Source organism: Penicillium arizonense (genome assembly GCF_001773325.1).
Source record: "Penicillium arizonense strain CBS 141311 chromosome Unknown PENARI_contig016, whole genome shotgun sequence".
In the NCBI taxonomy this organism is placed as follows: domain Eukaryota; kingdom Fungi; phylum Ascomycota; class Eurotiomycetes; order Eurotiales; family Aspergillaceae; genus Penicillium; species Penicillium arizonense.
The window spans coordinates 480,217-506,794 of record NW_019173293.1 but is presented as its reverse complement, the minus strand read 5'-3'; the positions used below and the strand labels follow the sequence as shown (position 1 = coordinate 506,794).

At 48.7% G+C, this 26,578-nt stretch overlaps 11 protein-coding genes across 11 annotated transcripts; 6 read left to right on the top strand and 5 right to left on the bottom strand.

The window, feature by feature from the left end:
- Positions 1–1,347: 1,347 nt before the first annotated feature.
- PENARI_c016G00185 (putative RTA1 domain protein) lies at positions 1,348–2,543 on the top strand (the record flags this gene model as incomplete). The annotated part of the gene is made up of 4 exons (XM_022633942.1): positions 1,348–1,372; positions 1,431–1,530; positions 1,588–1,737; positions 1,784–2,543. The coding sequence occupies 4 exons, from the start codon at positions 1,348–1,350 to the stop codon at positions 2,541–2,543; spliced, it is 1,035 nt and encodes a 344-aa protein (XP_022486183.1).
- Positions 2,544–2,693: 150 nt separating this feature from the next.
- PENARI_c016G06579 (uncharacterized protein) lies at positions 2,694–4,355 on the bottom strand (the record flags this gene model as incomplete). The annotated part of the gene is made up of 5 exons (XM_022634084.1): positions 2,694–3,597; positions 3,652–3,981; positions 4,045–4,118; positions 4,180–4,201; positions 4,279–4,355. The coding sequence occupies 5 exons, from the start codon at positions 4,353–4,355 to the stop codon at positions 2,694–2,696; spliced, it is 1,407 nt and encodes a 468-aa protein (XP_022486024.1).
- A 2,694-nt stretch (positions 4,356–7,049) lies between these two features.
- Positions 7,050–7,806, top strand: sec11 (signal peptidase complex catalytic subunit SEC11; the record flags this gene model as incomplete). Its single annotated transcript, XM_022634101.1, has 4 exons — positions 7,050–7,393; positions 7,459–7,495; positions 7,551–7,657; positions 7,713–7,806. The coding sequence occupies 4 exons, from the start codon at positions 7,050–7,052 to the stop codon at positions 7,804–7,806; spliced, it is 582 nt and encodes a 193-aa protein (XP_022486033.1).
- Positions 7,807–8,177: 371 nt separating this feature from the next.
- Positions 8,178–8,861, top strand: PENARI_c016G11234 (putative ubiquitin conjugating enzyme (UbcB); the record flags this gene model as incomplete). The annotated part of the gene is made up of 3 exons (XM_022634182.1): positions 8,178–8,204; positions 8,273–8,389; positions 8,547–8,861. The coding sequence occupies 3 exons, from the start codon at positions 8,178–8,180 to the stop codon at positions 8,859–8,861; spliced, it is 459 nt and encodes a 152-aa protein (XP_022486157.1).
- A 2,733-nt stretch (positions 8,862–11,594) lies between these two features.
- On the bottom strand, positions 11,595–13,077 carry PENARI_c016G08168 (uncharacterized protein; the record flags this gene model as incomplete). The annotated part of the gene is made up of 3 exons (XM_022634120.1): positions 11,595–12,283; positions 12,338–12,956; positions 13,015–13,077. 3 exons carry the CDS (start codon positions 13,075–13,077, stop codon positions 11,595–11,597), a joined length of 1,371 nt encoding a protein of 456 aa, XP_022485930.1.
- Positions 13,078–13,954: 877 nt separating this feature from the next.
- Positions 13,955–14,216, top strand: PENARI_c016G12558 (uncharacterized protein; the record flags this gene model as incomplete). Its single annotated transcript, XM_022634215.1, has 2 exons — positions 13,955–14,023; positions 14,088–14,216. The coding sequence occupies 2 exons, from the start codon at positions 13,955–13,957 to the stop codon at positions 14,214–14,216; spliced, it is 198 nt and encodes a 65-aa protein (XP_022485962.1).
- A 77-nt stretch (positions 14,217–14,293) lies between these two features.
- On the top strand, positions 14,294–16,444 carry PENARI_c016G09884 (putative GTPase activating protein (Gyp3); the record flags this gene model as incomplete). Its single annotated transcript, XM_022634150.1, has 1 exon — positions 14,294–16,444. The coding sequence occupies one exon, from the start codon at positions 14,294–14,296 to the stop codon at positions 16,442–16,444; it is 2,151 nt and encodes a 716-aa protein (XP_022486109.1).
- A 402-nt stretch (positions 16,445–16,846) lies between these two features.
- Positions 16,847–18,531, top strand: PENARI_c016G04524 (choline transporter-like family protein; the record flags this gene model as incomplete). Its single annotated transcript, XM_022634032.1, has 2 exons — positions 16,847–17,122; positions 17,185–18,531. The coding sequence occupies 2 exons, from the start codon at positions 16,847–16,849 to the stop codon at positions 18,529–18,531; spliced, it is 1,623 nt and encodes a 540-aa protein (XP_022486133.1).
- Positions 18,532–19,028: 497 nt separating this feature from the next.
- PENARI_c016G09792 (uncharacterized protein) lies at positions 19,029–19,859 on the bottom strand (the record flags this gene model as incomplete). Its single annotated transcript, XM_022634145.1, has 2 exons — positions 19,029–19,727; positions 19,782–19,859. The coding sequence occupies 2 exons, from the start codon at positions 19,857–19,859 to the stop codon at positions 19,029–19,031; spliced, it is 777 nt and encodes a 258-aa protein (XP_022486074.1).
- A 1,213-nt stretch (positions 19,860–21,072) lies between these two features.
- Positions 21,073–23,909, bottom strand: PENARI_c016G04218 (kinesin family protein; the record flags this gene model as incomplete). Its single annotated transcript, XM_022634023.1, has 3 exons — positions 21,073–22,416; positions 23,399–23,761; positions 23,811–23,909. 3 exons carry the CDS (start codon positions 23,907–23,909, stop codon positions 21,073–21,075), a joined length of 1,806 nt encoding a protein of 601 aa, XP_022486181.1.
- Positions 23,910–24,385: 476 nt separating this feature from the next.
- On the bottom strand, positions 24,386–26,432 carry PENARI_c016G07776 (uncharacterized protein; the record flags this gene model as incomplete). The annotated part of the gene is made up of 2 exons (XM_022634110.1): positions 24,386–25,634; positions 25,684–26,432. The coding sequence occupies 2 exons, from the start codon at positions 26,430–26,432 to the stop codon at positions 24,386–24,388; spliced, it is 1,998 nt and encodes a 665-aa protein (XP_022485941.1).
- Positions 26,433–26,578: the final 146 nt, after the last annotated feature.

Below are 26,578 nucleotides of genomic sequence, written 5' to 3'. Positions count from 1 at the left end.
AAGAGGACATATTGCCCGTATAAAGGGATATATACAGTGGTAATTGGTTGAATTAACTTCTGTTCTAGACGCATCCCTCAGATGTCATTTTGCGGAGTGTGACAAAAGAGTACAAGAACCAAGATTAGTACAAGACAAACAGAATGACGAAGTGTAGACTGGGCACATTGTGGCATTAACAATGTTATCAAGCACTACTATGATAATAATTATTGGCCTGCTTTTCAGCTTTTCATCTAATGAGATTTACTCTGACATACGAGGCCTACTTTGGGAAGTCTGCAGTTTATCTTGCTTGAATCTGAGAGCATCAATATATGGCTTACTGATCCAAACGTTTTTAATGACCACCATATTAAATCAGTTGGTATGCTCATCTGCTTTGATCCCGAGCTAGAGCCCTTGGTCTTCCTTCGTCCGCCTTATTGAGTTGGCACGGTGGTAGGAACGAAAAGCTTGCCATTCTCAGCGCTTTTATAAAAGAATGACAAGTAAGGCGCTTTATCGTCTGGATTTCATAAATAATCTAGTGATCTCGATTCTCTTCTTTATGGTAGACCTCGATAGATTCTGAAAGATGCTGTCGAATGAGTTCATATTATAGCATCTCCGCATGAAACTGTGCCATATTCTGTAATATTTCTGCTGGGCATCTAACAATCGCAGTCAAGCAAGACCCTCGCGTCGCCGCACAAGTCCATTCAAGGTTGTCGGATACCATCTAGAGAATATCTGCAGCATATCTGCAGTGAGACCTCCCATGTCCCCTCCCACGACCATAGATACGGCCTCTTGCTCGATCCTTTACGTTGAGAAACGCCCTCTGAAATCAATATAGTAACTAATAACCTCGGGATTGATAAAATTCTCAATATCGTATTAATCTCAGCGCTTAAATGTGACAGTGCACCATGACGACAATATAGTGAGGCAGACTGCCCCAAACACCCGTGGTTCATGGAAGGGCCCCCACAAGTCCACGCTTTGGCCCGAGACCTCGTGTTTGCCTGCGCCATGCCAAGCCTCTCTGGATACGAAGCTTGCTTTCTCATTGTACCGGATCATTGGACTATGATTGGCTTATTCTTGATACGCCATTCCTAAATAAGTAACTCGTTTTCGCTTCATCGGGGCGCGTGGAATAGGTCAGTTCCATCTTGATACGACATTGTATTTATACCGTCTTGCAGCCCGTCCATCCCCTTGCGACTACATGGATTCAACAGAACAAGGTCCCTTCCCTTGCCTTTCGAGAGTCCCTTAATATTTGGATTATTTATTTATATCGCCTTGCTCTTCGCTGTATACAGTACACTCGGTGACCTTTTAACAAAATTCTTAACCGCCATGCTGGAGGCAAGATCGTCATATCGTGAGTCATCTTTTAAGGACAAACTGCCAACGACTGATTTCATGACTAACAAATCCAGAGGAGGGAAGCTTGTGGTTCTATGCGCCAAACAAAGGAGCTGCAATCGCATTTGCAATTCTCTTTGCTATTTCCGGAGGTGTCCATGGCTACCAATGCTTGTATGTTTGATAACACCTCTCTAGCACTAGGAACTTAAGACTGATCTCATTTCACAGCAAATATAAGTCCTGGAAAGTCACTGGACTTCTTCCATGGTCTGCCCTTCTGTTCACGGCAGGTTTCGTAATGCGCACCATTGGTGCATTTGGTCAATGGGGGAATATCGGTATCTTTATTGCGAGTACAGTGCTACTCCTGGCTGGACCGTAAGGAATATTTCATCCCGGTGCGATGTTAATCCTGCTAACACAGAGCCTTCGACCGTTCTAGTCCCGTCTACGAAGGCGCTAACTTCTTCATCTTGGGTCGCATGCTCTACTACATCCCATATCACTCACCTATTCACCCGGGACGGGTTTTCACAACATTTGTCGCCTTGGGCGTCGCTATCGAAAGCATTACCGCCAACGGAGCTGCCCGAGTCGCAAGTGCGGACTCCTCAGTCAGTTCACAGAATACCGGTAAAGCACTGTTGAAGGCAGCACTCATCATGCAAATCGCCTTGATGGCAGGCTTTGTCGCTTTAGCCGGAAAATTCCACTATAATTGCTCCCGAGGGGGTGTGTTGAACGATAAAATCAAACGTACTCTGATAGTGCTGTATTGCAGCTGCACTCTCATTACGATCCGCACCATCTACCGCACAGTGGAGTACTTCACTGCGGCGAGTTTGAATGCTTACTCGGACATCGAGCACATCAGTCCGGTTCTCAAGCAAGAGTGGTTTTTCTGGTTCTTCGAAGCCGTGTTCATGTATAGCAACACCACTCTTCTGAACGTATTCCATCCCATGCGTTCGCTTCCACGCTCAAACAAGATCTATCTCGCTGAGGATGGGGTCACCGAGATTGAAGGGCCGGGATACGAGGATCCCCGCCATTGGCTTCAGACGTTTGTTGACCCTTTCGATATTCATGGATTGATTACAAAGCGAGGCAGGAAAGAGAAGTACTGGGAAACGAGTTCAGCTACTCAACCAGCCAAGTCTGCTGTCACTAGTCAGGGGGTATGAATTTATACGTATCTACAATGTTCTCTGGATTTCAAGTCTGTTCTAATCTAGCATAAGTCTTCTTTTATTAAGACTATCCCCATATATTCCCCATATACTCCATAGAATATTCACTTTTAAAACTCAACATATGTATCAAGAACGCAGAAATCACCAATCATCCTCATCTTTACCCATCTGCTCCTGGATCTCCCAACTATACCGAGCGAATTTGCTGGCCTGCCGGATCCGCTCTCCATAAAAAACAAAGACAGGGGGAACTATACAAAACACCGTAGCCACGACTGCAAGCACAGTCATGGCAATGTTATTGCCCAGTCCACTGAACATTTGCTTCGTAAAAAGTGGGACGACACCAGACACGAGCGCTCGCATGAATGCAATCGCAGCGGACGCACTGGCTGAGTAGCTCAGATAACTATCCGAGATGTACCCATATAGTGCCGTATCCAGTTCTGTGAGTGCATATCCCACAAAAACGAGAGATAGTGCGGGTACAATCCATGAGGTTTGCACATCTGGCGGAATGGTCCAGGCGAACCACCATAAGCCAATAGCTAAAAAGGGAGCACCGATTACGAGCCCAATGAGCTTGTGTTCGGGTTTGATTGGGCGTCCTTGGCGACGAAGGTAGTTCAAGATGTATGAGTCCAGGAAGCGTGTAAAAGTGCTGAGAACGGTTCCAAGACCGATTGTGATGAAGATTAATGAGGCGTGGGCTTCGCTGAATCCCACAGCCTGGAAAATGGACTGAAGAGATTCCGTGAAGATGTAGATGAGCGACATGACCACAGAAACCATCATTGAAACAGTGAAGATGATGGGCTCTTGGAAGAAGAGCTGGGCTGGACGTATGAGTGATTCCTTCATGAAACCGTGGAGACTTGGGATATGATCATGATTAAGGGATGGCGGGATGGATTGTATGGTTGTGATAGTGCGAAGATGTTCTACCTCGCGGGCCAGCAGTAAGGAAGGTCGAGACTCGCGAATCAGACAAAGACCAGCAGTGAGGACACCGATAATGATAGCGAAAATGTAGAAGTTCCATCGCCTTATGAGTTGGTCAGAACGGGACCTAACGCGCTCACGTTTCAGGTGTACATACCAATCGAGACCTGCAATAATGTAGCTGCTCATGATCGGTCCCAAAATTAGACCTATGTTGGATGCAATAGTCCAATAGAACATGGCCCATATCCGAGCATGTGCATTGAACATGTCTTCAATGGTACCACCGATGATAGTATACGGAATCGCGGAAAGCATTCCAGCCACGATTCGCACAACAATGATAGCGGAGATTGGGTGTACCAGACCGATGATCATGCAGCAAATGGCGCTGAGGCCACTACTGAAGATGTACATCTTTTTACGCCCAAATGACTCCGACCATGGGGGAAACACAATGGTACCTAGCACCTGGCCGAGGAGAAATCTGTATCGCGTTAGCATAAATAACAGATCAACGTCGGGGAAGCAACTTTGGTGACAATCTTACATCGTCACGAATACAAAAGTTGCGAGTGTTTCGTCCATGCTATATTCATATTTGGCTTGTGCTGCTGCTGCCGACTAGTATTTCCCTGTTAGTACCAATATTCAAAAGCAAACTATAATTGTTGTTTTCACTCACTCCTGCGGTACTAGATGCTGTTCTGTAAACATTGTTAGTTGCGGAGTAATTCCCATGGGCCTGATATTTATCATACATAAAAAGATCCAGCAGACACACAAGAATAATGTCATAGGCTTTCCGGAAGCCAGACCAATTCCGCGGATGTCTGGGGTGATCGCGCACCCATCGTACATATTTTCCATCCGGGGTAAGCTCCAGAAAATTTTGGTATAGAAGCCCTTGAATAGAAGGCTTGGGTTCATCCGTTGACTCCGGAGAAATGGGGTGCATATTGGGCAACTGTCAAACAAATCATAGGAGTGAGGTTGTTGCCTCGGTACGGAGTAGAGGTATGAGCCCTGGAATATCCCACACTTAACAACAGCACATACCGACCCTTGAGGACATTACAGCTGGGGTGGGATTTCTGCTTTTATCATGTTACGCCAACTTTCCTAGTCGGACATTATTTAGGAAACCTTGCCCTGTGGAATGCCCCCTTGCGATCTGCGTGTGTGGGGTTGTTCGAGCCCAGTTCCTTATTAACACGCGTCGGTCACCTAAAAATGCATCCTGGAATATTCGCTTGTGATCTACCGATCGCCTAGCTACCGACAGATGGTACAGCAGCTGAGCATTTGCTCAGTCGATATGGGTTGCTCTCGGTCAGATCTACATCTCGGGGCCTGCATAGTTTACACTACGTTGGGTTGTATCTTGCCAAGAAAAACACTCGTTCAAAACCACCGGACTTTGTCTAATGACCTAAGTTGACAGGGATAGCCATTTTGAGCATTCCTCGAGGCGTTAATGTGGTTCTCCGTGCGCCTTGAAGGTGATTTCCCCATACAAAAATGAGACTTGATCTGAAATAGAAATGATCAGCAAATGATGTCAAGTATGTCTTCTAGCTACAGTCCGTAAGTGAATCACAGGTTAAATGCTATTGTGGATGCTTTGAGCCTCCCAAACTGAAGAACCAAGCATATCGGCACTGGGGGAGCCGGAACAAAAGTCCCACCCTGGCGATGAACTCATGCATCGATCTTCAATTATTGACTTCCTGTATGTAGTTTGAGCCATTGGTGAAGCGTCTAACCATGTGAGAAAGGTAAATAGGGGTCCCTACGGATTAATTTCCGCGAAATAGACCAGTCATGTTACCTTTATGTGTGATACGGCAATGGAAGCCCTGGTACGAAACATGTCTGAGTATAAAGAAGGTCTCCAAATTTGAGTAGGGTAACCAGAAATTCAACAACTTATTCATAGGTGGATAGATTGCATCATCTTAGCACCTCATGAACTCAGTTGTCTCGCGGCTTCGCGGACGATCCGCATGAATCTGTTTTATCGGGATTGATCGGTCCATCATGGGCTTCAAGCATACCACGCTGGCCTTGTAGCCTCCACAGGCAGTGTCAGTCTGGACCCTAGTCAAATCAAGTTTCAGTTTTTAATGCGTCATTGCTGGAATACGCTTCTACGAAGCATTTATATACTCGGTACTCTACAGTTAATACACCAAGTCCGCGCGCCTCACTGCGAGTGCTTTTCTTTTCATATCGAACCTCGCTCTAATTTGGCTTCTCTTTTTATTGTCTATGTTCTGCCCTTGCTAAGAACCAAGGAGGATTATCATTGCCAGTATTTCGTACTGCATGTACATGTACTAGTAGCTGTCTAGATATTCAAGGGCTCCACCATGGTATATCACGACAGAAGAGCACGCAACAAATCTAAAACAAGCGTTTTGTTCCCTCTGTATGGTCTGTGTAGGCAACCGAAATCCGAATTTCAGACAACTTTGTCTCCACGTTTACTATGAATGGAATATAAACTGTATCCAATGCGACGAAGTCCTCAATTTTATAATTTCCTATGTCTAATTTGCGAGACTTCACATGGGTTGTGGTATTGTGCTCTCTGGTAGGGCCAGGATTCTGGTCCCTGTCCTGATCCATGTCCCACACATCAGCTATGAAACATGCGGACACCGAATAGCGGTGGCAATCATGGAGGGTTTTTCACAATGTCCACATTTCTCATTCAAAAGTCTGATTTTTGATATCATGGCGAAATCAGAGGAGTAGTTACAGCATTGAAAACCTTTGGGGTATCCTAGTAACGCATCCTTTTATTAGTTTTGTAAACTGACTATGTTACTATTGTAGTCACAATAGTTATAGCATGCTTGAGAGCGACAGTGAATGTCTCAAATTCAGTACAAAAATAGTTTCGGTGGGTGAGGTCGATGGTCTCGAGTTTAGATCCTGCTTGTCAAACACCAGTGCCGTAAAAATTCCCATGCGCCTTAGCCACCAGCTGATGGGCTCTAGAATTCGTTGGTTCGCAAAAGTGGGCATCTACATACTGGGGAGCATACTTTCTTGGTATAGATAGGAAGACCTAACCAGATAGCGAAAAGCACCATAAAGCTCATTTCATCCGTCGTCTTCAAATTATCTCTCACCACAGATTCGCGCCGTTTTTAGGGGGAAACTCTCGTGTCGTGCGTGTATTTATATGAGATTTCATTGTGCAGAAGACTAGTACCAGCCGGTATGGAAGCCAAATTACAAGAAATTTAGTCAAAAAAGAATTCAACACAAAGTCGTAAGGATAGTAAAAGCATGATGCCTGTAGTCCATGGGCGGCGCATTGTATACAAGGGCGGAAAACGGAGATCTGCAACGCCAAGCCGATCTCCGACGAGGACACCTCTCCGCATCAAAACACAACTCAACCAGCCCAGCTGGCCAATAATAGGTACCTTGCTCCTTCTTTTTATCTCGCGTCACCGCCAGATGATATACTGGCAATTCTGACCAAGAATAGTTTATCGAGCAGCCCACCCCATCACATCCTTCGATCACAAACCGCCCATCATGTTATCCTCCCTCTCTTCTACTATGGCAAACGCCCGACACTCAATCGCACAAGCCTTGAACTTCGCGTTAGTTCTCTCTACGGCTTTCATGCTATGGAAGGGCCTCTCTGTCGCCTCCGCATCCAGCTCGCCAATCGTCGTCGTGTTGTCTGGGTCAATGGAACCGGCCTTCCAGCGTGGTGACCTGCTGTTCTTGTGGAACCGGAGCCCTCGTGCAGAGATTGGAGAGGTTGTCGTCTACAACGTTCGAGGCAAGGACATCCCGATTGTACACCGCGTGGTGCGGACATTCCCCGAGGTCGAAGGGCGCGTGAACGCGAGGAAGGTGAAAGAAATTACAGTGTACGCTTATCCGAAGCCATAATTATTGATCTTTGGACGTCCTTTGAGTTGACACAAACTTCCAGGGACACGGCACCCGACTCTCATATGCTCCTTACTAAGGTAGGCAAACGCGACTCGATTGAACTTACTATATCAGCTAACAATCTACACACAGGGTGACAACAACATTGCCGATGACGTCGAACTCTACGCTCAGGACCAAGACCACCTCAACCGCAAGGAAGATATTGTGGGCAGTGTGCGTGGGTATATCCCGATGGTGTAAGTTATCCTCCGGGGACTGTCTTGTGGATATACGGCTGACAGGGAGGAACAGGGGATATGTTACCATTATGCTGTCTGAGCACCCTTGGCTCAAGACAGTAATGCTTGGATTGATGGGCCTAATGGTCATGCTTCAGCGAGAGTAACGGATGCATGAGAATATAAAATGCGCAGATAGATAGGAAATCCCGGCAAAATAACCTAAATATGTTATCTAGGCGCCGTAGGGTATATTCAAGCCAATGTAGATCTCCATAATACGTAGCTACGCGCTCCTATGAAACTCGCGTGTTGGACGCCTATCGGGGACTGACGTCTTTGCCCCCCCCACTCAGAGCTTCTTGGATCCAAGCCAATGGCCATTTGAGTCACAGTTAGCATCCCGGTCCTTTTCTTGTTGTCCTTTTTGATCTTATATTTGTATTTTCAAGACTTGCATTGATCATCAGCGTCGATCTGCAATTTCCTACACCTCCCCGCACTCACACCCCGCCAGAATTCACGCTCGTCACCGAAAATGGGCAGCCAGAAGCGCATAGCCAAGGTATGGGCCTGTGATCACTCTTAGATGCCGATATTTGCCAGCCTGCTAAGCCTTCCTTCCAACCACAGGAGCTAGCTGAGCTCACCGAGTCTCCTCCCGCGGGGATCATGGTCGAGCTCGCCGACGAAGCCAACCTGTACGAGTGGAAGGTCCACATGGAAGGCCCTGAGAAATCACCATTCCACGTACGTCAAACAGGAACCTCAGCCTCCCCAGAATATCTGTCAAGGCGCGTTCCCCGTCCACAGCTTGTCTAGGGAGGAGGGGTTTGCCACGCGAGCCCACATCTCCAGCTCCAGCCCACCAAGCAGTTTCGCTAACCCCCTTCTTCGAGCAACACAGAAAGGAAAATTCCTAGTCAAGCTTTCTCTGCCTACCGAATACCCCTTCAAGCCACCCACCGTCTCCTTCGCAACGAAAATCTACCACCCAAATGTCACAAACGATGAAAAGGGGAGCATGTGCTTAGGCATGCTACGGGCGGACGAGTGGAAACCCAGCTCCAAGATCTCGGCCGTTCTTCAATTCGCTCGTCAGCTACTGGCTGAGCCTATGCCCGATGATGCCGTCGAGGGAAGGATTGCTGAGCAATACAGAAATGACCGGTCGCGCTATGAGGAGGTTGCACGCGAGTGGACTCGGAAGCACGCTTGCTAATTAGTAGAAGGTGCTTTGATAGCCCGGGAAATGGGGTGCTCTGTGAAAGAAGGCCTTTTCTCTGTAGATTCCTCCGGAGTTGAACGCGGAACTACTCCTGCATACCGGAATCTTGTCATGATCACTGCCGGACAGGTCAAATATCGGAATATTCAAGCCACGGCTTACGAATTACACGCTGTCATGTTATTATTGCAATCTCTAAAGCGGAATCTTTATCCATCATTCTTTAGGTGCATATATCGGTCGTGAATTGATTATATCTTGTGGAAATGGTGTCGAGTGTTCTCTTCGCGGGTCGATTCCGTCAAGAAAACGCTTTTCTTGGTGCTTAAAGTGGCTCATGGCCCCTTCACCCATATAAAAATGGTTTAGTCATTGGAGACTGTCCAGGTGAAAGCGTCAGTCGAGAGTCATTGACCAGGGGTACTATACGATTCTCTTTCTATCTCACCAGCGCAAATCTTATATATAAATATATATTTTTTTTCTTGCTCAAGACTCTCATCATCTCTAACATATGCTCACATACACATACAAGTATATCAATATCAACCAGGGCGGAATTATCCCTCGTTCGATGTATTTCCCCGCATTTGCCCCAGAAGCTTATGGGGTGCATAAACCCGGAGTGAACCAGCATATAAAAGCAGGGAACAGATTCTTTTATTGCTGGGTATCGGACGAATATTCTAATTCAATCCACTATGGCAGTGATATCAGACTCATTGATTTTTCTATCACAGCATCTCCCAGCAATCCTAGTCCTCACCACTATACTCTACTTAACAAAAAACTATTTCACACCAGGAGCATCTTCAATCCCGGGCCCATTCCTAGCCAAATTCTCTAACATCTGGAGATTCATCGATGTCGCGAAAGGACGCGCAGAAGTGACGCTCTACAAGCTTCATCAGAAACATGGAGATTATGTCCGACTAGGGCCGAATGTGGTCAGCGTGCAGAATTTGGATGCTTTGAAGATTATTTATGGTATTAATAAAGGCTATCAGAAGGTATATGTTGCCCAATATCTCACACATAAGTTGCTTGGCTGACTTTAATACAAGACGGATTTCTACTGTGTTCAGCAACAATTAGCAAAGGGTAGACCGACACCTACTCTCTTTACTACAACTGATGAAGAGTTTCATGCTGCTATCAAACGGCCTATTTCTTCGGCTTATTCGATGAGTACGCTTACTGAGTTTGAGCCGTTTGTCGATAAGACTATATCGACATTTTTTGGGAAGTTGGATGGGTTTGTGGAATCGGGTAGGGTTTGTGATATTGCTGCTTGGTTGCAATTTTGTATGTTTCTTATCCCAATTGGGTCCAAGTCGAAGGGTTTATAGCCGGCTAATACAAATCTTCTAGATGCTTTTGATGTTATTGGAGAATTGACATTCAGTAAGCCACTTGGGTTTCTCGAGAAGGGAGGCGACGTGGATGGGATTATTGTTGCCTTGGAACATATGCTTGATTATTCCGGCAAGGTATGTCGTCTGTTTGAAGAAACAAAGAAGACAAGAGCTAATAAGTACCGGGCAACCCAGATTGGTCAGATGCCATGGCTTGACTATCTATTCATCAAAAATCCTCTCAAGAACCTCTTTGGGGGAGGCTCCACAGGGGCAGTGGCACGTTTTGCCCGCGCACGACTCGACGAAAGACTAAAAAAGCTGGGTACAGGGGATACGCTAATAAGTGCACCCCCATCTCCGCATAAAGATTTCCTCGCCCGCTTCCTAGAAGCAAAAACTGAGCATCCAAACATCGTTAACGACAACCAAGTCTTCTCATACACCGTCAGTAACATGAACGCCGGCTCAGACACAACAGCCATCTCTCTACGAGCAATCCTCTACTACACACTCAAAAATCCACGAGTGTACAAGAAACTAAACCAAGAACTTAACAATGCCTTCGAGGAAAACCGCATCTCATTGCCTGTTTCTTGGAAACAAAGCCAAGAACAACTCCCTTACATGGATGCAGTCATTAAGGAAGCTCTTCGTCTACATCCCACCGTGGGGCTAATGCTTGAGCGGATTGTTCCAGCTGAAGGGCTTCAACTACCTCACGGTGGTCCTTTCTTGACTGCTGGGACAGTCGTTGGGGCTAATCCGTGGATTATACATCGGCATTGTGTCTTCGGGGAAGATGTGGAGTCGTTTGTTCCGGAGCGTTGGCTTAGGATGGACGGGGAGGCCGAGGAGGTCTTTCAGGGGAGGAGGCAGAAGATGTTGCGGGCGACTTTTACGTTTGGGGCTGGGCCGAGGACTTGCATTGGGAAGAATATTAGTTTGTTGGAGATTTATAAACTTATCCCGTCGCTTTTCCTGAGTTACAAGGTGAGTGGGCTCTTCTACATATTGCATGGGGTCTCTAACATGTCTGTAGATTGAGCTGAAGGATCCTGATGCTGAATGGGAGATTTTGAATGCGTGGTTTGTTAGGCAGAAGAATATGGATGTGAGGTTGGATCGCACAGCAGTGAGGTAAAATTGGCGAGGTCACATCGAGTTGGAGATATACATCACTTTGTTATTAGACTGATCGGTGCATCCGCGTATACCTGTCTATACATCTCACAAGCACAGCGATTTAAGAATCTCAGTAGTTATATATTGTTTTGACAACATGCTCGTCATCCTCAGTTGCTTCCTCTATGACAACGCCTACCTTCCAAATCCATAACACGCTAATCGATAACAAATAAACATCAAATTATCATGCCTTGATCTCTTTGGCAGAATTGAGAGGCAATAGTGCACCATTATTCCTGATAGCCCACATCCCATTCTTCCCCCACGAGCGAGAAAATCTCTCAAAAGCATCCGTCAGTGCAGCCATCTTCGGTTCAACATATATCGTCCACTGCTGAACAACATAGAGCAAGAAGGCAAAGAATATGACAAGAATCACACCCAGCCGGAACGGGTTCGGCGTGGGAATGTACGACTCCGGATCAGATGTCCCATCGGGTCGCAAATTCGGTTTGAAGCCAATTGACATGGGCAGGTAGACGAGGTAGACCAGAACAGAGCGCATAAGAGGCCCGTGGATGAGGTAGAGCGGGAAACTGATCGATCCGAGCCACAGCAGTACAGGATGAGAGAGTATCCGTCGTAAGAAGGGCGACAGTATCACGCCAGAGCAGACCATCTGTGCTCCTAGACTGGCATAGTATCTGCTGACATTCGCATTTTTCGGGAAGATGGTTTGGGCGAGGGATTCGAGCTGGGAAGACCATGCTGTTTGGTTTGCGTATTCGTCGGGATAAGAGCAGATGTAGAAGCCTAGTGTGACGAGTCCATAGGGGAGTATTTTAAACAAAATGCGTGGTCGAAGGGCTGACAAGTTGTAAAATGACATTTCGGCCATGATCATGCCAGCGAAAATGTTGGTACCGACGATGCCTGTACAGAATTTGTCAGCTTTGATTATTTTGTTGGGGATAATGTCGCAATTACCATCAAGTGTCGTCCATGCGTAAGCGTAGAGGACCATTTCGGCACAGATGCGAAACTGCGGCGTGGTATTCACCAAAGCCAGCAGAGCCATGAAGACATACAACGAGCCACGGAAAATATGTAACAACGCCCATTGTGGTTGGTCATAGGCGTTCTCTCCATATGTCCAAGTGCCAACCACCTCTTGCACAAGATCAACAATGGCAGTGATCAAAGAAGAGCTTGGTTTGGGACTCGTTGCCCGCATCCAGTATGCATCTACCTGGCGACCCAATTGGAACACCCCGAACTGACACAATAGCCAAGACAGAAATGTCATCAGGGCTGCGGGGAAGACGAGTCTCCCCTTGCGCCGAAAGGCACCAGTAGACAGGGCGTTGAGAGCATCGGCCGTTGCTCCACGGCGGGCTAGCTGGAGTGGCTTGAGGGCATTCACAAATCCAAGTAGCACTAGGAAGATGGCCACCCACGCCTGACCCTGTATCACCAATCTGAAAAACGGACGCTGGAAAAGGAATGATTGTCCGAATTCCGAGGAGGACGGCGGGACCAAGTATATTGCAAAGCAGAGACAGGTATGGCTCGCAACTACGAACAGTGCGGCAATTCCCCGAAGGCCCTGTTGAGAGTGGAAAGTTAGAAGGTGCTCCCTGCAGGGGACAGGGAATAATAATTACATCGGCCCAGCTACTGGGGCGGATGTGAGCTGGAGATCTGGTCGCTGGGTCGACAATGGCCATGTTGGGGCAAAAGGGATCATTGGTACAGGTCAATAGTGAAATGCAGCTGCAGCTGGCACCTCCATACATAAGTACCGAGCATTGGACTAGACATCCGGAAGCCGTCTTGACGATGCAAACGTACAAATGATAGAAACGATATCCAAATGTTTGAGTTCAGCGGCGCGGAATGGCTGACATGACATGTCCGTTCCGGGTGTCCGAAAACGAACATTCCATAACTGATGTTTCGTTAGATTTAAAGATGTAACTGTTTAAATGTTTCAAGGGTCTGGAAATAGAGCGGATATTCGACGGTTAAGCGGTTAGAGCCCAACCGATTTCTAGAAACACTCAGGGGCTTTTTGACTATTGACTAGATTCGCGGATCGCCGTGCAGCCGTGGTTCGCCTATAGATGTGACCTGTCAGGTATACTATACTAACTACTATATACTACTTGCTACCTGTAGACTCGTCTATATCTGCCCCATAACTGAATAATATACAGTATCTATCTACTCAAAGAACAAAGAGAAGAATCGTATTCTGAAACCCCCTTTGATTATTACGTCACATGACACTAGGCCCAATCAGGGCTTGTTGATTTTGTCTCAACTTCACCCTTCTTTTCTTTTTACACAGTCCTCTGGCAGGCTGCCCCCCGGAATTTGCCAATTCTTTTCTGTCTCTCGTTACATTCCTATTCGCTCTTTTTCTCCTATTAGTGAGACGTCTTTTGCTACATTCTCAGCCGCCGGAGTTCGCGCAGGGTCTCTCTCCATATCCCAACTTTTCGACTTCCAAATAACGCCCATGGTCTTGGACCGCTCTATTGCAAATTCCCCTCTAGTCACGATCATCAATGTCCAGCGGGATCTGGGTGCTAAATCGTGGCCATGGTCACAGAAAACGCAAACTCTCCATATCCGCCTCCGGCTGAATTCGACCTGCCTGGCCGTCGCAGAGTACCCCATCCACCGCGATTGGATTCTTTGACGATCGATCCACGCGCACGCCCTTCGAAATCAGCACCAAGAGCGTCGTCTCGCTCTCCGCGCTCTCCGCATCACCCGCCGGACCCGCGTTCGCGCTCTCCTCTCCCACGAACACACCCTCCTAACCATGAACACCCATGGCCGCCTACTCCACAACATTTAGGCCCGGCGCAGGGTAGGGGCGAATGGAAAACCCCCCGATCTACAGCTCGCCCCCCTATCTATGCTACACCTCCCGAAATGCATCCTCCGAAATGGGCTTCTCGAGACGGCGAATTCGACAGACCTAATCACCGTAATGCTCCGCCCGGTCGAGGTGGACTTCGTATATCTATGTCAACATCCCGAGCGAACACGCGACGACCGCGGACGCAAGAATCCATGGAGCGTCGCCCACAGGAACTCAGCCCTCAAGACTTACCCCGTCCACGGTTCCCGATCAATGGACCTGCCGATGAAAACGCGCCCCGTTCAAGCGTCAACTCGGGCGAGACCTCGCGCTCCAGTACCGAGCAGGCAAGCGGAACAGAGCGCAGCAGTGTCTTGACCAAGAGCAGCTCGTTCACAGATCTCTCGCCAGACACCCCGGACGCGCCTTACGGGATGGACAATGGAATGAGCGTTGAAGACGCGATCTCTATGTATCTCGATGGCTTCAGCGACGTGACTGAAGAGCCCCCTTCACCAAAATCTCATGCGGAAAGTAAAGCGCCATCAATAACGCCCCCACCGTCACGCGATGCACCACTGGATGATGTGCCATCAAACTTTACACAATTGGACGACGTTCCCCCGATACCCCCATTACCAGAGTCAACACCCAAAAGCACATATCCCGAGCCGGTGTTGCAAGATTTGACGTTCTTGCCCAATTTAACATACTCGGAACCGACACCTTTACAACCTATACTTCCAGAATCTCCGCCAGACTTTACACCTCTTGAACCCGCACTGCTGGAATCCCCACCGGACCATTCGTTATTTGATCCTATAACACCAGAGTACCCGCCATCAGATCTTACTCAGCCTGAATCTCCGGTAGCTGAAGCTCCACCTGCACATCAACGGCAGCCCTCAAAGGTGTTCATTCCAGGATTAGTGCCTCCGCGGTTCTTACCTGGGGTCGGCCCTCGAGACGAATACGGTTTCCGGAAAGCGACTCAATACGTGACCTTGGATGAGCACGAGGCCTGGAAAGGTCCTTATTCAAACCATGTGGAACATCGGAGATCAAAATGGATTGAGATGCTCAAGGAGCATGGGCTGCCCACGGTAGACCCAACCACTTTCCCACCGCAGTCTTCCAAGGTGAAGCGATTTGTGCGCAAAGGAATTCCTCCCGAATTCCGAGGTGCGGCTTGGTTCTTTTATGCCGGCGGGTACGAGCTTTTGAACCGAAACCTGGGCCACTACGATCGACTGGTGGAGAGTGCGATGAAATCGCCGAGCAATGACGACAAGGAGCACATTGAGCGTGATCTCCACCGCACATTCCCCGACAATCTTCACTTCAAGCCAGAGATGCCTGAACAAACAGAGAACTCGGGGAGCAGTAACCCAAATTACTCTAATGTCACCACAGAGACACAAATGATTCAGTCGCTGCGCCGCGTCCTGTATGCCTTTGCGCTGCATAATTCCAAAATCGGATACACCCAGTCTCTTAATTTTATCACGGGGATGCTTCTGCTGTTCCTGCCCGAAGAAAAGGCATTCTGGATGCTTCATATCATCGCTTCAGACTACTTGCCTGGAACCCACGAGATTAGTCTGGAGGGCGCGAACATTGACCTCTGGATTCTCATGGTCCTGCTCAGGGATTCTATGCCGGGCATTTATTCCAAGATCGCCGCAATGGGAGGTACCCCGTCAGGACGGGGCAAGATGCCTCCTCTGACAGTGAATTCTCGCCTGCCGGATATTACCCTCGGACTGACCAACTGGCTTATGTCGGTCTTTATTGGGACTCTGCCCCTGGAGACTACACTTCGAGTTTGGGACGCGTTCTTCTACGAGGGCTCGAAGACCTTTTTCCGCGTCTCCTTGGCCATCTTCAAAGCCTGCGAGCGCGATATTCTGAGCGTAACGGATCCCATGGAGGCATTCCAGGTCGTTCAGACCATCCCTAAGAAGCTGCTGGATGCCAATACGCTAATGGACGAGTGCTTTATTCGCCGGCACCGAGTTGGTCAAGGCCGCATTGAGGAGTTACGCGCTCAACGTCGGACTGCCGTCCGCCAAGAGAAGCTGCGACGATCGGTCGCCTTCGCTAAGGGCCATCTGCATCCCGCCACGGACGACTTCACTGGCCGAGCGCGCACCCCAATCCCAGGCATTGAGCACCGGGTCGTAGGTTCCTGGCGGCACCTGAAACAGCACACATTCCGATGAGCGGACCATTGCCCTCTCGGTCTATCTCATTAATTTCTGTAATCATAATCATGGGTCAAGTGATGGCCCATTTCGTTAGAGTAGCATTCTGGGCGCTTCATGGCGAATATTTGGAAGGAAAAAGGGTTTTATATGAAAGGCCTACAATTCTTGTACATAACTAAACACAAAAGACCGCCAAGCAGGCAACAAACTTGGCAACTTGGCACAGCTAAAAATTGAGGTTTCATTGGAACTATCGATCGCAAACCCTACAGGGCTGATCATTGGCGATCGCGGTTCTTGCTCCCAATTCCATGGCGTCATGATTCAAATCACCTCCTTGCTTCCCCTAATTTTAATTTCTCTTCTGCGCACTATTTCATATTTTTCTCCCTTGGTATTTATCAACAGCATGCAGATATGAGTGGACAGGCTGCTAGTTATTACACCGGCGAAGGCTTCGGTCAGGGCCAGCCTCAACCCGGATACAACTACAACGGACAGAACAATGGGAAATACCAGCAGCCCCAGTATCAACAGCCTGAGTACCAGCAGCCTGCGGGATATCAGCAGCCTGCAGCTGAGCCCAAACCTCCCCCACCGTACCAGCAGAATATGCCACAGTCTGGATACAGCTTTGATGAGGCATTCAAGGTCGAGAAGCCCAAATGGAACGATCTGTGGGCTGGTATCTTGGTATGATTGTCGCAATCGCAGCGCTGCAAGCTCATATCACCGCAGAACTAATACCTCTACAGCTGATCGCAGTCTTCCTGGGATACGCCGCCGTATCTGGGCTCACCATCCACAAGTATGCAACTAACAAAGGCTTCAGCGGAGGAGGCATTTACGACGCGACCAATGATTTCTCGCTCAACACCAATACACTCGTCCTATTCATTTTTGTCCTCGTTGTTGCCCTCGTCTTATCCTGGCTGTACTTTATGGGCGCGAGATACTTCACCAAAACCTTCATCTGGGCGACTGGCATTCTCAACATCGTTTTCGCACTCGCGACAGGTATCTACTACATCGCGCGTAAGCAGTATGGAGGCGGAATCGTGTTTCTGCTATTCGGCGTCTTCGCGATCATCTGTTTCATCAGCTGGATCCCGCGCATCCCCTTTACCGCATTCATGTTGCAAACCGCCATGGACGTGGCGCGTGGATACGGTCACATTTTCCTCGTGAGTGCGCTGGGTGGAATTGTCACTGTCGCGTTCTCGGCCTGGTTCTCTGTGACTCTTGTCTCGATCTATGTCGCATATGAGCCTGATTCCTCTGGTACCAATCCTTCATGTGCGAATGGCGGGTGCAGCAGAGCCAAGGTCATTGGTTTGGTTGTGTATGTGACTTTTGCCATGTACTGGTTTAGCGAGTGGATCAAGAATACCGTGCACACGACTATCGCTGGTGTGTATGGATCATGGTACTTCTGGAGCAAGTCTGCTGGCGGTATGCCCAAGGGCTCGACCCGTGGCGCGTTCCGACGTGCGACGACTTACTCCTTTGGCAGTATCAGTTTGGGCAGTCTGATCATTGCATTCATCCAGATGCTGCGCCAGGCATGTTCGATTGCTCAGCGACACGAAGCCGCGCAGGGCAACCTAATTGGCAGCATCGCTATGTGGGTATTGGGATGCTTCATTTCGCTACTTGACTGGCTTGTGACGCTGTTCAATCGCTACGCCTTCTGCCACATCGCATTGTACGGCAAGGCGTATATCCCCGCTGCGAAGGATACCTGGACGATGATGCGCGATCGGGGTATTGACGCCCTTGTGCAGGATTGCCTAATGGGCCCGGTGTTGACCATGGGCTCGACCTTCGTCGCTTATGTCTGCGCTCTGCTGGCTTATCTTTATCTGCAGTTCACCAAACCCGCGTACAACAATGATGGCAACTTCACTGCTGTCATCATGGCTTTTGCTTTCTTGATTGGTTTGCAGATCTGTCAGGTCTTCATGACGCCTATTGGTAGTGGTGTTGAGACTATCTTTGTGGCTATGGGCTGGGATCCTCAGGTTATGATTAATGACCACCCGGGGATCTACTACAAGCTCGTTGAGCTTTATCCTCAGGTCCAGCAGGCGGTCCACGCATGAATGGTAGATCATTGCCTCGATGTATGGATCAAGAGGGTAGTAGTATGCATGTTTTTACTTTCAAGTGTCACTGGCTATAGTCATATCATGGCTCACGGGCATCGAATGGAAGTAAAACTTAATTAATGGACAATGGAACACGACACATACAGTGAAGCATCTTGGATCTCTGGACAGGTAGTTCAAGTACTGGGATAGTACATCCCACATTGTCTCTCGCATCAGAAAATGGACCAAAGGGAGGAGAGATGTGTTGCATGGAGAAAACTAGACCACGTATACACCAAAGGTACTCAGTACTCAGCTTCCCAACATTGCAACAGTTAACCAGATATGTTTCATTTATCATTACCACTCAATTTGAAAGCAAACTAATCTGAATATCACCAAAAGACTCCAATATAAACTCGCAAAAGACGCATTAACCCCAAAAAGAAAACAAGAACCACCTCCTTCCACATGAAACCCTTTTAATGCCCAAAACATCAACAGCCACCTTACAACGCAGCCATAAGAGCCATAACGGCAGCAACACCAAGAGCAGCAACACCACCATGCACAGAAACGCTCTTAGCTCCAGCCCCCTGGAAAGAGCTGAATCGGTTGGCATCAACACCAGAAGGCGAAGGCGTAGCAGCCGAAGCCTGCGATCCAAAGACAACAGATGAAGAAGCAGCATTAACCATCATACCATGCGAGTAAGAAGCAGAAGGAGCAGCTGACGACGCAGCTATCATACTAGACATGCTAGAGCTAGCCGGCACATTGACTGGAATCTGCGAGATACGAGCCATGGAAGCGGGCGTGGTCTTGCAGCTGCAGTCGGTTCGTGTCTCGGTCACGTAGACGACGCGTGGGACGGCGGGCTCGGCGGGTGCGTAGGCGCGCTCCATGTTCATGTGTGCGTTGGGGGCCTGCACGCGCTCCATTGGCTTGCTGGCGTGGCGGAAGGGGGTTGCGTGGGTCTCGCGCGAGGCTGAGCTCGAGCTCGAGCTCGAGCTCGAGGTTGAGTTTGAGGTTGAGTTTGAGGGGCAGAGACTGTCAATTAGGGTGTTTATGTCGATGCCTGAGCAGGCGCTTGCGGTGGAGGGGCTCAGGTTTGAGATGGCGTCGCTGTTGCTGCAGAAGCAGTCTTGGGCAGACTTGCCCTCGCAGTTTGAGAATGAGTAGGTGTCGCCGTTGCTGATGGCAGCGTTCTGGCTTTGGGGTTAGGGTTTGCGGTATACTTCAGTTTTTTGGAGGATACTTACGGCACACGCAATGATGTCGTCCGCGGTCTGGGCGACTGCGGCGCCGATGATCACTGAGGCGGTGATGAAGTGACGCATTGCAGATGTGGTTTTTGTTATTAGGAGGTTTTGGGAGAGAGGGTTACTAGCAGTATAGTCTAGTATCGGACAATGAAGGTAGGTAAGAAGAGAATAGAACCGACGGGCCGGGCTCGAGAAATGGTCGATGATTTAAATACAATGTAGATTCCATGACACTAACAGAAAGGGTAAATAACTGCTTGTGAATGACACCCCTTGATCCCTTAATGGTGGGCGCGAATGAAGGTGATGACGTTCAGGCATTCTCGTGGTGGATTATACCAGATATAGGTAAGGTGTCTATTCTGAGAGGATAAGCTTTACGTGGCATTTTTGGACTGATCCCTAAAGGTTGATGCGTATACAAGCACCCTTGTTGTTGTCTTGGAATGACACAGGAATGTGCCAGTTGCCATGTCCCTGTGGCGCTTCCCTTCTCATCCCTAGGGCCCTTAAACTCCGAGGAATGTTGAACTGAGAGACGAGGGGCCTTCCATTGAGTTTTATTTGGGTCGTCGCTCTATTGTAGGACCAAGGTAGGCTGTTCTCCTTTGAATTGAAGGAGAAGGCATAGTTTGTCCTGGTTATGGGCGTGGATTAGGGCTGTTCCATACTCGTGCACCGACCCGCACGTGATGATATCCAGTAGAACCGGTGACTTCGAGGAATTCGACTTGAATCTATCTATTTTTATTCTAGGAATTGAATTTGTGACACTGTAAAAATGTCACATGAAATGTCAATGCATCTTTGTGGTGTGGCGATGTTGCACCTGCGACGGTACAGCGGGGAATGATCAACAGGCACTTAAGGAGGATGTTCATCCTAGAACCCTCAATTGGAAACCCGACCGTGGTCGGTCAATTTTCGATGCGATGGTATGTGCATGATTTTGATCAAATCAATTCAGGTTTTAGAGGCATTCGTGCCAAATAACCATGGCTCCGCAATATTTTAATGCTAACATTGTGAGCCTTCCATCCGGAATTGACTATAGCTCTACATCCTAGGTTTTGGCATTTAAAACCCCGTCATGATCAACTAGAAGAAGTTTGCCAACTTTGAACAGTCATATCTTGTCTTGCATTACTCTCCCGCGTACCCTCCGTATAAATCAGGCTATTGTCACAAACTTGGTCCACTACTCGTATGTAAATAGGAAGCAAGTTCTTGTGAGGATTTGGAATTTCGGTGGTATTTGGACAGTGACGTGATGGAAAGATGCCCATATCTATTTAGTATTTCCCGCGGCTCCGACCAGATTTCCATATTTGAGTGTATTCATAGTCGCTGCAAACTCACTAGACGATGGCGAGACCGTCAAAATCATAGCAGAGTGAGAGTCCTCAGATGCTTGAAAATGTGGGCGCAGCACCATGGTAAGAGGCGATGATCGGAAAGGAATTCGGGGTGAGCCTTGAGCTCGGGCTCGTATGACTTCCTTGAGAGCTAGCAGATCTGTGTTGATGTGCCTTCCTATCTGCTTCTCATGTGCGCTCTGGTTCATTTTCAGTCCGCTCTTGTCATTGTAGTACTCGGATCCAGCCAGGTCCACGAAAACGAGCCTTCCTCCTAGACATGCATGCTTGCGAGCTGTAGTACCAAAGATTTGAGACTCATGTTCTTTCGCCAAATCGACCAATGCTTCAAACTCTGCTTTCCTAGCTTCTGCAGCATCGATTCGCACCTGGTCTAGTTGATAGTCGGGATTGGGAGCATACCCACCATCGGGGTTTCGTATGATAGCCTTGCTCTGCTCCTCAATATAAACATCAGTCGCATGTTTGCCCACAGGAACCAGCTCAGACTCTCGCTCAATCACAGCGTCACGCGCCTCAAGCAACGTCTTGGTAACAATTTCAAGCTCGATGACTGCATGAGTTCTGGAGCTTTGATCATGCACAGTCGACATTCCCGTAGCGCGAAGTTTGAGCCCTTTTTGGAGTTCTCTAGAAAGGTCTTCAAAGCTCCAGCATGCTTTGGTCACAATAGGTTTCACTCGCACTTTTCCGTTCTCGAGCATCTCCGTCTTGCCCCGGATATAGACTTGACCATCGGAGCCTTCTCGGACGAAGCATTCACGGCGATCATTCAAAAGATCGTATGCGTTGTTTCTTCGCAGTTCATATATACGGACTCCAACGCCTAGTGGATCACATGCATTCTGTTCGTTCAGGCGATTGAGGGCCTCGACAAGTTGACGAGCTGTGGCTAGACAGAGCCCAAGATCACTTCCTGCTTCATATTCGTATCCGACGATGGTATGTGTCTTGCCACTCCCGGAATGGCCGTACGCAAAGACATTGCAAGACTTTCCTTGTAGGACTTGCGGGAGAATTGGTGCCACGACTGCGTCAAAGACTGTTTTGTTGGAATCATTCATTTCGAATATGCCAGTCATAGATGAGCCGCTGGTCCAGACTTGCTTTTGAGTTGGAAGTTTCCCGCGTTGTGATGGCACTTCAATCGAGACTGATGTAAGTGCTGACTCCTGCTGGGTGTGCTCTCGCTTGATCTCCCCTTGAGATGACTCGGCCGGCGTAATGCCTCTCCATCTCGTAAATACCCGGAAACTCTGCATATCGAAAATAGTGCTTTGATGGAAGGGTAGTAAGGTCTTCGAGCTTGAGTCTTACGAGAAGTGAGCCCCTCGTATTGCGACGCGGTAGCATCCACTTTGCCAAGGATCTGTCAACAAAGTCCACTATCCTCCAGGGTCCGCAGTGCTATCGTGTCGCCCTCTAATTGTGGTCTCTGGGTGCGTTTATCACCATATCGCAGGATATTGGAACTGAGGTTCGAATTAGCTCAAGGGTTAAAAGCAGCTCTGTCTGCACAGGATAGGGGCGGCAATTCCAGGCGCGACTGAACCGCCGTTCCGTTAATTATAGAATTAGACAGACATATGTGCAATCATCTTAGAGTTGTGGAATTGAACCCCGCGTTGAAAGTTCTCAGACTAATCGGCACTCTTCCCATAGAGGCCGCAAAACATGTTCAGATGCGGACTTTTGAAAAACCACATCATTGCAGTCAAAGTCTGCAGAGGCCCCAGGGCTAATAGCAAAGTTACATTCAACACACATCTTCACCATCTACAACAAAGCCACCTAGTACAGGCGGAGAGAGATCTTCTCGCTCATCCGTGGATGGGACGAAGGCTCAAGCTGCCCAATCGAGATGTTCCCATTGGGTATAAAAGGCGTTGAGCCTGGCATAGTAGTTTAACTAGATAATCCGGCATGAATAGCTCCGACTTGTCGTCAGTCCGCACTAGCCACAGCCTCATCGGCCCGCTGGATGTAAACCCGTGGTGGCCGTTTAGCCAAGAGCAACATGTGATAGACCACTTACGCAGAAAATTGTGTAGAAGCACAATTACGGCCTATAGGTCAATCTCCAGATCTGTTATAAGACTACATTGCGACACAACCGTCCATCCACGAATTATACAGTCCCGTTTCTCGACATACAAACCGAGTCACCTCTGTTTTATGCCCCCAAATAGGATCGCCGATATAGTCCTCCGGCAACGGCCACGGGCACCTGTCAAATACCAGCCATAGCGCATAGCTGTGAGCCTGGTCTCCGAATTTCTTCACGCCGCCATGATCCTCCATAAAAGGTTTGGCGAATCTCCCGCTCTCGAGGCGGACAGTAAACGTCTTGGGCTGGAACGCGCCCTCCCTGAAACTTGGCGTGGTCATCCGAATCCGTTCGAGCGTTTTCTCATCAAAATTCCAGCCCTCGGGACAGGGGCAGCGGCGTTCCGTAAGGGTGATCTCCAGGCTAAGGTGGGCCAGAATCTTCGCAGTCTTACCTGTAGTGATCGCCGGCTCCTCGTTTAGGGCTGTGAGGTTCAGGGCTCTCCAGTCGAAGCTCGCGCCCAGTGTAAAGGCCGTCTCGTGTCCGTCCCAGATCTGTTGGTGTTGAGCTCACGTCTTTTGCGACAACAGGGGATGGGAGTACCTCGCCGGCGCCGTCAGCACGGAACTTGACGCACCGCCTGTCGTCGTCATAGTACCATGGCTCTGCAGCTAGGATGGAGCTGATTGTTGGTGTCTTCATGGTCGGGATAGTTGGCTGCCTTGGTGTCTGTCCAGGTAAGTCCATGTTAAGTGGAAAAAGAGACACCGCAGAGCCTCATGATCGGGCATGTGGCTGAGTTGCGTTCGGGGCGTAGCAGGCGATCTTGCCATACCCCAAGGCGTCCATGATCTCAAGAGCTCTAAATTCAGGAGGCCCAACTTTGCGGTATTGTTGCAACTGCAATTTTGGTCCTCACAATGCGGCAGTCAGCGACACCTGCGTTAGTTGTGGGTGGAAGTGTTGCCCAAATTGCCAGTATGAGAACCTATGATCAAGGCTTAGGATGCATACATGACCGCACATTTCATTCAAGAATGTTATCGTAAAAAGAATAATATCAAATTGGGTATAACCATCGTCTTCAAACATCTCATCGCTATGAATATACCAAAGAAACCAACCTATATAGCGAAAACGACAAGCAGAACAAACACAATTATTAGTCCAAGCCCAGCTCAAAACTTCTCACTAGTAACGCACCGCGTCGCATTAACCAACAACCAGGCCAGTATCTTAACAATAAGCGTCAACCCCTTAACAATAAGATCAAGACCAAAGAACAAGATCCGCAGTATACTACGCGTAATCCCAGGCAATTTCTTGCCCTCGCGCGTCCCACCTCCGTACCGACCATACTTCTCAAGATCAAACTCCTCAACAACAATCTGTTGATTCTGCTGCTTCTTGCCACGACTACCGTCCTGCGGTTTCGGCTTAGAAGATTTATTCCAAAAAGCGAAGGACCCTTTCCTGTCCGAGGAATCTTTGGATTTCTTCTGTGCAGATTTGATCTGCGATGCGAGGAACATACTCTCAGCTGCGTCTTCACGCTCTGCAATTGTCGTAACCAGTTTACCCTGGAAAACAGGCTGGGACTGGGCCGTGGCAGTGTGGGATGTAGTCGGTCGCGGGGGTTGAGGCGAGCCGAGGACCATATCTGCCAGGATGGGGTTCGTGGCTTCGTCTGAGACGGCGACTGCGAACATGGCTGCGACGAGGGAGTCGATTGCGTAGAGGGATGGGATAGTTGCTAGCACGGCTGCCGGGCAAATAGAAAGTGTTTTGGTGCCGAAGTCCAATGAGGCGAGAGGTTCGTCGAGATCTGTTACTGGGAGCGTGGATGTTCTAGGGTTTGCAGCTTGCTGTGCGGCTTCCATTGCTGTAGATGATACTGGTCCCGTCACTATGATTGTTGGTGGTTGGTGAAGTGAGCTATCGCTCGATGGTGCCGAGACTGTTATGTGGACCATTCCCGAGGACTGGGAGCGCACTGGGGATAGTGGGATACCAGCTGCGCCGACCAGAGCGGGTTGTTGACGTCTTGATAGGGAAGGGTGTCTCAATTCGTAGTGACGTTGATGGCGGTTCCAGGAGAGTCGGCAGGACTCTTGCGCTGCGGCTCGTTTTAAAGCATCGGTTTCAATTTCGGATGCCTCAGCAGGGGCCAGATGATGTTGTTTGCTGATCTCTTCTGCTTGGTCAATAGCTAGCATGGCAGCTAGTCTTGAGAAGAGCAGCGTGACGAGGCCGTCGTTGGGATGTTCGCGGCGAATGCGATCTTCCAGGCTCATCATCATGATAGGGACGTCGTTATTTGGTCTTGATGGGTCACTTCTACCGAGGGAAAGTTCGTCGGTGGAATATGTCTGCAGTGTATAGAATGGCTTTTGGGAATTGCCGAGTGTGAACGTAGCAGGCCCTGTCCTTGAGAGAAGTTAGTACCTCTGCGACAGTATAGAATAAGGGAAATTACTTTGTCATCCGCAGATTCAACGTGCCGACAAGATTCTCAGGCCTTTGCCCATTGGCAGTTTCCCACAGCATCATCAGTTCCTCATTGGAGGAGTATTTCACTTCTTCTGGCTCCCAAGAACCAGTCGGAAAATCAAGGACACTGGCCGGCACAGTTTTTGGCGCAAGAACATGGTCAATATGGTTACTTGTGGTGAGCGTAAGCTTAGGAGGTTTGCGAGTGGACTTGGTGAGCTGTGAGTTATTCGGCGTCTGCTTTTGATACGACTGCTGTTTGACAGGCAAATTCGGATCAAATTGAGGGAACATTGATCTCATAGGAATAGGTGAAGCTGAAGACTTCGACGATTGTGGAGAAACAGTGGATGCCGCAGTATAGCTACTACTGCTACTGCTATGGCTATTGTGTGAGACCACCGTTTGATGATTCGATTTCTTAGCTTGACGGTTCTGACTGTGCATGGACTGAGGGGACATTGAATCATGGGCGGTCTTCGTCAATGAAGGCGGCGATCTGGATCTTTCGGGATTTCCAGGTGGTGGAGGTGGAATCGTTTGAGTATCTTCGATTATCTGAAGCAGTAGAGACTCAGTTTTCGCAGGGTCTTTGATCTCTTCAAGAGGGATTGGAGAGCCTGGCTCAGCCTTTACAGCTGGTTTCTTCCCGGGCTTTCGAAACGGATTATTAGACCTCTTGACCTCAGCCGCAGGAGGCGGGAATAGTTGAAATTGGTTCGTTTTAGCACTCATTGTGCCGGTTAAGAAGGATCAAATGCAGAGATAAGACACCATAGAAAGGAAGTACAGAGCGCGACTGCAGGGAATATGAGTGAGATATAGCCCCATCTTCACCGAAAAAGTGCTCATCTCGACAAACCAAACAGAGAACATGGCTT